The 10,318-nt window shown below is 41.4% G+C and overlaps 1 protein-coding gene across 1 annotated transcript in view; it reads right to left on the reverse strand.

The window, feature by feature from the left end:
* cd2ap (CD2-associated protein) overlaps positions 1-9,365 on the reverse strand; it is a 37,405-nt gene extending 28,040 nt beyond the window's left edge. Inside the window, exons 1-2 of the mRNA XM_033991072.2 lie at positions 9,073-9,365; positions 2,790-2,947 (exon numbers count right to left, since the gene is read on the reverse strand). Of these exons, the coding sequence (XP_033846963.1) occupies positions 2,790-2,947; positions 9,073-9,076 (162 nt within the window). The 5' untranslated portion in view covers positions 9,077-9,365. The remainder of the gene's footprint in view (positions 1-2,789; positions 2,948-9,072) is intronic.
* Between the last annotated feature and the right edge of the window lie 953 nt (positions 9,366-10,318).

The raw sequence follows: 10,318 nt of genomic DNA on the forward strand, positions 1-10,318 counted from the left end.
AAGGTCTATTCCAGGGTACTGGAGAGGAGAATCCGACCGATAGTCGAACCTCGGATTCAGGAGGAGCAGTGTGGTTTTCGTCCTGGTCGTGGAACACTGGACCAGCTCTATACTCTCCATCGGGTCCTCGAGGGCTCATGGGAGTATGCCCAACCAGTCCACATGTGTTTTGTGGATCTGGAGAAGGCATTCGACCGTGTCCCTCGTGGTGTCCTTTGGGGGGTGCTCTGGGAGTATGGGGTCCGGGGCTCTTTGCTAAGGGCTGTCCGGTCCCTGTATGACCGGAGCAGGAGCTGTGTTCGCATTGCCGGCAGTAAGTCAGACCTGTTCCCAGTGCATGTTGGACTCCGCCAGGGCTGCCCTTTGTCACCGGCTCTGTTCATTATATTTATGGACAGAATTTCTAGGCGCAGCCAGGGGCCGGAGGGGGCCTGGTTTGGGAACCACAGGATTTCATCTCTGCTGTTTGCAGATGATGTTGTCCTGATGGCTTCTTCAGGCCAGGACCTGCAGCAGGCACTGGGGCGGTTTGCAGCCGAGTGTGAAGCGGCTGGGATGAGAATCAGCTCCTCCAAATCCGAGGCCATGGTTCTCGACCGGAAAAAGGTGGTTTGCTCTCTCCGGGTGGGTGGTGAGTCTCTGCCCCAAGTGGAGGAGTTCAAGTATCTCGGGGTCTTGTTCACGAGTGAGGGAAGGATGGAGCGTGAGATTGACAGGCGGATCGGTGCAGCGTCTGCAGTGATGCGGTCGCTGTATCGGTCCGTTGTGGTAAAGAAGGAGCTGAGCCGGAAGGCGAAGCTCTCGATTTACCGGTCAATCTACGTTCCTACCCTCACCTATGGTCATGAGCTTTGGGTAATGACCGAAAGGACAAGATCGCGGATACAAGCGGCTGAAATGGGCTTCCTCCGCAGAGTGGCCGGGCGCACCCTTAGGGATAGGGTGAGGAGCTCGGTCACACGGGAGGAGCTCGGAGTAGAGCCGCTGCTCCTACACGTTGAGAGGAACCAGCTGAGGTGGCTCGGGCATCTGCTCAGGATGCCTCCTGGACGCCTCCCTAGGGAGGTGTTCTGGGCATGTCCCACCGGGAGGAGGCCCCGGGGAAGACCCAGGACACGCTGGAGGGACTATGTCTCTCGGCTGGCCTGGGAACGCCTTGGGGTCCCACCGGAGGAGCTGGAGGACGTGTCCGGGGTGAGGGAAGTCTGGGAGTCCCTGCTTAGACTGCTGCCCCCGCGACCCGGCCCCGGATAAGCGGAAGAAAATGGATGGATGGATGGATGGAAAACTGATTAACTGTATATATATGAATCTTGATCTAGAAAATCATTGAACAGATTTTTGGCATATGACCCACCCCTAGAAGGACCCATCTCATTCTGCATATAAAGTGCATTTTGGAGGACCATCCTCAGCTAAGCAGACACATCCTCTAACACTGGGAAGACCTTCTGACATACATGATTTAACACCGCTTTTGGACTCTGACTTGGCTTACACAGCTTCACTAAATCAATAAGGAGCAAAGAATAAATGATGAATACCAAAAGTCTTCTCACTTTTACCACTGTCTGAATCGTGACTATTGCAAAATATGAGACGCCAAGTACTAGCGTTACTAGGCTTTCTAAGGCCAACAGAAAACAACACTGTCCAGGCAAAGCTAAAGTTATATACTGTAATGATCTGATATTTTGCATTCAATTAAAGAGTTTTTGTAGTTCGTGTAACTGTGTGTGTTATGTGTCGTTGTTAATATAACTGCTTTTGTATGTGACTATAATCCCGTTTACATTCATGTTGTATCATGTCTGTTTATTAGAATGCATTGTCCCAATCAAATAAATAAAATGGCAGAATGAACCAATAATTTAAGTTATTTATTCACCCGTCTACTGCTCAAATCTTAAGTTATGTAATAACTTCTAATTTCTTTTTGCAAAGAAAAAGTACCAATGATAAATACTGAGCCCCAAAATGTATTGTTCAAGCTTTCATTTATTGAACAATAAGTGGATATTGAAATTATCATGACAGGCCTTGTTTAGATCTCTACAAACATCTTCTGAAACACATGGAAATCTAGTATTCCTTTAACATTTGAGAGGAGAATGAAATGTGTACTTAATGTTGTTTAAAAAAATAGGATTCTGTTCATAAAGCGTACTTTCTAAACATATGACAAATCTAATCACATTACTTTATTTCACAAAATGGTGCAGCCAAAAAGAACATGCAACTCCATCATAGATTATATCAAGAAGTGGACTAAGTGACGACCCCCATTGGAGCCAAGTTCCATATTAGGAATTCCGACTGCGTGTATCATAGCAACCAAAGAGCCAATCCGGAGCAAGACCATAGAAAGTAACGTTCCTCCCTGCCCACGCCGTGGGTTTAGCAGGGCCGCACTTAGCAGCGCTGTCAATCAACCCTGTGGCTAATGCTAGTGGGAGCCACCTCGGGGAAAGAAGGTGCCTAATCTGTCTGTTATTAATGTTCATATCTTGATTTAAGGACACAATAGCAAAATAAAGCTCACTGCAACGGTTACAGAGAGAGGGTCAGTGTTTCAATGTAAAGTGAGGTGGAGTCAGGGTCGATGGAGCTGGAAGTGCGCCTATGATCACTTCCTATTTGGAACGCAGCAGCTAGCTGTTAGTTAGCAATGTCCATTTATATATACAGTCTATGAACTCTAAGCAAAAGTAATCTAGAAGCATCCGCCTAGGACAGTTCCAGATATGTGGGAAGTATAAACCTGACTGCAAACCCAAAGTTAAGCCCACCTTGACAAAGTTGTCGGGGAACAGCCCCCTCCTCCCATTGAGCTCTCCCTCCATCCAGCCATCCTCCTCGATGCAACGGACATTTTTGATGATGTCACCGGGTCGCAGGGTCAGCTCGTCCTCGTGCAGAGCCTCGTAGTCGTACTCCACCACCACCTCTGCAACAGCACACAAGGGCAAGGAATTAATTTAAACTAAAACTAGAGATTTTGCTGCAAAACTGGCCTTGTGGAGGCTTTGGAGCTGTCAGATTGGTTTATCCCAAAATAATTCCGCAATATTCCACATTGTGTAATTTAAAATCACAACAATGTTTTGGAAGATTACGGTAAATGTTTAAAGGTCTTTCAGGTTAATGAATAATCAAAAAGCAATACAAACGTGAAGGCTGACTCAGATCACATCTTCACATACTTAAAAGTAGGGCAGCAAAATTTTTGGGAAAACAATCAAAAACAAATTGCTTATTTTTACATTTTATATTGGGATTAGATTGGAAATGTATGTCTCATGTTTCAGAGTGCACATTATCAAATACAATAAGGATCATTTGCTCCCCATAAAGAGAAAGGATATTTTGTTGTTTGTAGGCAGCCACTGATGTTGCAATATATTGTGCAGCCCTACCAAGAAATCTTCATGAAAATGGTGATGCAAAACATCTCTATTTGAATACCTTTAACTGAGCCTTAAGAAAATGAGGAACCAAACAGCGGCTCGTCACAGGAAAACAGCTTCATGCAAACCCAACCATGAAACAGCAAAATGTTCCATTGAATATTTCATGGTATTTCTGAAAGTTCCACTTTTTAAAGTTCAGTTTGAATAGAAAAATGTACACAATTTTTATTTATAGGGAACATTTAGGATAGTCCAAAGAATTATTCATAACTAGCCCTTTATGTGGCTTTAGTGCATGACAGCTGCTGGCCCAAAGCAATGCAGTGGATGCAGCCTGCTTGGTTTGGTCCAGAGGAAATGCCAATTAATTTTCAAGTAGTAGCTTACAAGAAATACACTACATACTACACTACATGCATCCTCTGAGAGTCAAAATTCACTGTGATTGGTTTGATTGTCCTGTCACTCAACAGGACACCACTATGATGAGTAGTAGAGCAAAAGGACCTTGTTATTGGATCCTGGTTAGAAAACGGCACTTTAACTTAAAGAAGTATTCTCAGTCTGAGTATTTCTTCCCCAGCACTTAGTTTGTCCCAGCAAGAAATAGAAGGTTTAAATCTTTTATTACCTCAGAGTAGCGGCACAGACAGGACAGTGGGTAGCAAAACGGTATAGTGCAGATTTATGACACAGGAACAAGAGCAGGAAGTTCAGGAACACATTTAAAGTGCTGAGGCTCATGTTAACGCAGGAACTGGATGTGCCCATTTTCTGAGCTGGTCCATGCCATGTGGAAGACAGTTGGTAGCTACAGTAGATATATGCTCTCCACTCTTCTCCATCCATTTCTTTCTGTCTGTCTCCTCCTGTGCTCTTTTATTAATGAGAAGAACCATGTCCATCTGTATAACTGAAAGGTCTACAGCACTTTGTTCACAACAGAGCTCAAGATTCCACATAGTATTCTGCAGGAACAGGCAGCAAGTCTCAATATACAGTGAGTATTTTCAAGCTCGTCAGATGTGAGACCAAAACAAAATGCAATGTATTTCTGTTAAGTATAAGTAAGAAAGCAAAGAATTGTTAAATTACAAACAATGGTCCATAACAAGGCTATAAAAAGGTCCACTGAGTAATTTTTCTGGAAGAGAGTCCACCACTTGCTTGTCTCCATGGAGAATTTATTTCTTAGCCTGGAATACAGGATTACTAAACTTTATTATCTAATGAAGACAGGTAAGACTAAGTGGCGCCAAGTTACTAGGTGGCAAGCTACAAGTTACATGTGTGGAGAGGCAAGCTGACTCACAGTAATGCAACTTTGTTTTTCCAAGGCATTTTTAGCAATAATCATATCTGAAATCTACAAGAACCTATATTTTCAAGTCGGTACATGCAAGTGTAAAAGCATTTCAGTCAGGTGTTCAGTTCTTTAGCTGTATGTGTAAAGTGAACAGGTCCCTGCCTCCCTCACCACTATGTGTGCATTATTTAAATGTCCTTCTGCAGACTGTATCTTGCACAGATGAGCAGCATGACTCAGACTCAGGCTGTTACACAGTGAGTGGGAGCACAGTCTGCAACACACTTAAATCACAACATCTCTTTCACTCAACTCTGCAACATATTGGTTATGTCAATGTATCATCAGTCTCCTAATGAAAGTTTTCATTTAAAATCAAAGTCACATGCACATTCATGGCAAAAAGCATGAATTCTCTACTGAATTGGACAACAACCACAAAAAAATGTGTCCTTCATTTGCTATGGACATATCTGGACGACACATGGATTACACAGACCTCATAGTTTGACTGAATTTAGCAGATGGTATAAGGTCAACCATTTTTCTTTTTACTTTAACTAAATAAAAGTAAGAAGCAATACTATAGCAACATGTACACTGTTGTCAAAATGAATGCGTCGCATGTTGCTAGAGGACAGACGAGGATGTGAAAAGAGAGAGAGAAAGAGGGAGGAGAAGAAGAGAGGAAGGAAGTGAAGGAGGAAGTGCAGAGGAGCGGCATTCCACTGACCTGAGATCTGCTGACCCACAGGGAAACTACAGCAGCACACTTAACTCACAGCTACACTTAGCTACATGCTACATTTAGCACATGAGAATGAAGTTGTGCTTCTCCATTCAGTGTTTATGTAAAGTCAGGGCTGCAGGTCTTTAGTCATTTAGTCGACTAATTGGTCCTAGTCCACCAAAATTTGTATTCTGTATATTGGACTAAGCATTTTATTTAGAATATAAGGATTTACATGGGATCACAACAGAAAGGAAAAGAAGTTTGTATTTTTGGTATTATTTACATGTAAAAAAGGCCTAGTGCATTTTCCTGTATAAATATATATATATATTTTTTATGAATGCTGGTGCAGTTGTAGTCTTGCGAGTGTATAGAGATATATAGAGTTACATAACAGCTTAGAGACCTTTTGCCACACCTCCTTTTTAGACGACTGATCGATCGGCAAGATACCTCTTTAGATGACTAAAAATGTCTTTAATTGACTACAGCCATGGGGGGTCACTCCTCTTTATATTTGCTACACTTTCATATTCCTCAAAATGCCCTGCCCTTTACACTGGACACATGAGGTAAATATTAGCTCAGAGCAGATTGTGCAGGGCTGCTCTGAGTTTACGAGCTAAAGACATGTTTGAATTCAAGTTCAACAGCTTAAATATTTGCCGTTTGGTGTGACATAGGGCTGCAACGATTAGTCAGATCAATCATGACTATAAACCACTAAAATAATGGTTAACCAGTTTAATACTTATTAAAATATACACATTAAAACATATGACAAAGGTTGTTTTATCAATAAAAAAGTGTAATGTTCAATCAAAATGGCTGCCACATGTATTTAGCGCCGACAGAACAAGCTGCTCAGTCAAAACTATACACGTGGCAGTGTACTTTCTCTCATAAGAAAGAGATGAGCTCATGTCTAAAGGCTAAACACTGGAAGATCTGCCATTCGTGATTTTAATCAATAATACACTATTTGTAAATATTCTACATCTAGAAGACCATAAATCTGCATATTTTTACCTTTGGTTTGCACCCTGAGGAAGGCCATGCTGGGTCCAAACACGTCGGTGTGTATTCTATGTCAATAGTCATGCAGTAAGAAAGACTTTTTTATTTTTCTTAAACAACAGACGCCCACAGATTATACTCAAAAGACAGAGCTGTTTGCATATTTTTAACTTTGTCTGGTTAAAAATGTGTTTCGAAATCTCATTGTATACAAAAACAAAAAAAATCATTTGACTAATCAACTATTGAAATTATTTGTTTTTTATAATTTGCTTCTTGTACTATCATACACACTGTAAAGAGTTTGCTAACAATTAAAATTAATTAATTAGTAACATATTTTCTCCAAAATAATAAAAAATAAAAAGTGCATTTCATTGTTCCTATACAGACTCTGAAGAAACAAGATATGTATTAGGTTTATTTCTCACATTCAGTGGTGGTGGTGTATTGTGCTGAGCAGTGGAATCACTTACACATTCATAACACTTTAGGATGTTTGACATCTGAAATAGGTGAAGAATGTATCAACCAAAAGTTTTTTAAGCAAACTATAGATAGACATGTAAAAATTAATGGGTTGAATAATGTGAGTGGTCATGCAATAGTAGGAAAATGTCATCTTTTAGTTTATATTGACTTTCTTCGCTGTTGTCACTGCACTAAACTGGGTGACAGTATTTTGGTATGAGGCACTTGTAGGTTGTATGTAAATTCCAGCCCACAGATGTGAATGTAGTCAAAGCAAACAGAAAGTGAGGGTCTCTGAGCGCAGACGTGTTCAAACACGGATCTGCACAACTCTGCTCCTGTCAGCCCGAAGCACTTAGAGAAGTCCCCGGTTCAGTCCCCGGTTCAGTCCCCGGTTCAGTCCCCGGTTCAGTCCCCGGTTCAGTCCCCGGTTCAGTCCCCGGTTCAGTCCCCGGTTCAGTCCCCGGTTCAGTCCCCGGTTCAGTCCCCGGTTCAGTCCCCGGTTCAGTCCCCGGTTCAGACCCCGGTTCAGACCCCGGTTCAGACCCCGGTTTATGTCACAGGTGACTTTCTGTCAGGCTAAAGCATTGAAAGAGTGGCATTAGTTATCAATCTTCAGTATTTTTAGGGTCAGTATTACAAAATAATAAGGTCAAAAGCAAAGTTTGGACAATGTTGGTCAATTTTACAGTATATGTTATTGGAATGTATTGGAATGAAAGTATGCATGAGAATGTGCAAAACTACCAAAACAACCAGAATGAGGGTGTAAAAATACTAGTGGTTTCAGGGCAGATTGGATGCCAGTCACAAAAAAGTTCTGCTGGTCTAACAAGTTTTATTCAGCAGCTGCAGCGGTTTGGCAAATCAGAAGAATAAAAAGACTGTTAAAAGATTTTATCACATTTAAAATGTTTGAGTAGTGACTTATGAGCTAAGAAAAACATTTAACATTTTAAGCTTTTTAAAAAGATGAACTATATAACTCTAGAGGGTCTGTCACTTTACTAAGATACAGGTCAGATCAGCGGAGTGGTGGCCACACTCTCAATGAAGAATGTTTTTTACAAGTTATTTCTGAGCAATAAAAAACTTTAGGTGAAGATACATAAACACACTTTAAATTTAATGTGACGCTGTATAAAAATCTAGGCCTATTAAAATATAAATGATCAGAATAGGTTTGCGGTGATGTAATAAAATGAATAATGCTTTTAGTTCCCCTTGTAGATCCAAGTTTGAGCTTTTTTAGACTGTGGGAACCTTGGTGACTTATAGTACACTTCTCATCACAAACTTTAACATGACAGCAAAAAGTTAAAAGAAAATCTTCAAACCGGTTTCACAGCATAGCACGGCTGCAGCGAGAACCACAAAACAACTTTGAGTCACATTAATATGGACTGGTTTCATAAGTTGCTGTATGACATATCAGTCTTCTCTGCAGTCTAACCAAGATCTGCTTATAGACAGACCTGCAAATAAACAAACCATACACATCTCTGAATGTTTGTGATTTACTATCCAAATTTGGGGCAAAGTTCGGTACAGTAGCTTAAGTGTTGACAGCATCTTTATAGTATGATGTGGGTGTGTAAATAAGGATGTTGCGCTAATGGAAAGAATGTAAGCGTTAAAACAAGATTCTAGTCTTTTGATCAGTCAAAAAAGTCCATTAAAGAGGAAGAGGAAGGCCAATTTTACAAGAGGTTGCTCTGAAGTTTGGAGTTTCCTGTCAAGAAATGAGCAGCCAAAGACTTAGGCTACCACAAGTCCTAAAACAAGCTCCAAGTTTAGGAATAATTTAAGCATGATCTTAACATGCACAACAGCTGCGTTTGAAAGAGCAATGGCATTTTCTTGCACACGTATTAGCTGTTAATTAACCTTAAAAATCGCTTGTTTAATCATTAGCAAAATGAGCTGCAAAATCCATGGATAGAAGTGGCGTTATCCAGCTAGCGAGCTATGCTAACAGGCTAACTCCCAACTGTTCCATTTTTACTGCTCTTCATCCTAATGACATTTTGAGTATAAACGCGCGGACTTTCGGGGGTTTTTCATTGTTACATAAGAGGGAAAATGTAGCCAACGATTGTACGAAAGTAAAGCGCCACATCACGGAAAAAACTCACCCATTCCAGACCTTCTCCTCACGACTTGGGAATGACTTTATCCGGGAGGCAGGAGCAGCGCCACGGCTAACTTAGCTTCAAACCAGGTAGGTACAAAATCAAGATGTTTACGTAACCAGCGCCGGGAAACGAGTTAAATCAGAAGTAAATCCATTTGCCCTTGTCTCCAGCCGTAGCCAGTCTTCTTGACGGTGATGGTGGCGGTGCCTGAAGTGCAGGAAGTTGCAGAGTCTCCACCTTTCTTGGACAGCCCTCCTCTCCTCTCCTGTGGGGCTGCCTGCTGCTGTCTGCTGCCTGACACCAAAATACAACCGTCAGGAAGCCCCGCGAGGCTTCGACCGGAAAGTCCCGCGAGAGGACAGGGGTCTTAGGGGAGAGGCCCATTCACAAAGTAACCTACAGTGACTTGTGGCCTACTGTAAGTAAAGGGCAGGGAAAGAGTGTGGGCCTACAGAAAGAGACCTGATGGGATGAATTAATAAAACAAAAGCTCTATTCTAGGGTTAACACCTGATTATTTGAACTACAGGAAAAGACATTAAAGCAATTGTGATGATGATGTTATGATTATAGATTTCAGCTTACTTAGGCAGCATTTTGAGGATTTTTCTCCACTCAAAAGATACAATAGGCAATTTTTTTGTTTTGTTTTTGGCTTTAAATTGTTCATTGCTATCAACAGTCCTAATTTTTCATCATTCTCAAACCAATGGGTAACAGATAGAGCCTATATTGGGTAGTCTACAGTACCTAATAAAAATAAATCAATAAATAAATACATACATACATAAATAAATACATAAAATACAATAATAATAACAATAATAATAGGTTACAGTTGTGCCCTAAAACTCAAACCTTTGCATTACTGACTAGATAAATCAACATAATTAGCATAGAAAGCTTAAGCATGTTGGCCCGCTTTCTTGCATAACACTTTAACCACAACGGCTGTCATAATGTGGCGCCAATGCCTTTCTGTGTCAAGAGGCAGCACCACTCTAGCCATTCATTTACACTCATGCAAAGTGTTTTGCCCAGTGACACAAATCCAATAAGCCCATGTCAGCAGCAGCAGTTCTGTTTGTTTATAGATAGGCGTAAACCACACTGAGCTACTGTGTCAAACATAAGCATATTGTACCCACACTGGCTCTAATGTCCGCAGTCTGTTCGGAACTATTGGTGAATGAGGAAAAGTGGCTGACCTCGAGGCTCACGGCACAAGGGCATTTTTATTACAGTG

This window comes from Periophthalmus magnuspinnatus, chromosome 24 (genome assembly GCF_009829125.3).
Source record: "Periophthalmus magnuspinnatus isolate fPerMag1 chromosome 24, fPerMag1.2.pri, whole genome shotgun sequence".
NCBI classification, from domain to species: Eukaryota; Metazoa; Chordata; class Actinopteri; order Gobiiformes; family Gobiidae; genus Periophthalmus; species Periophthalmus magnuspinnatus.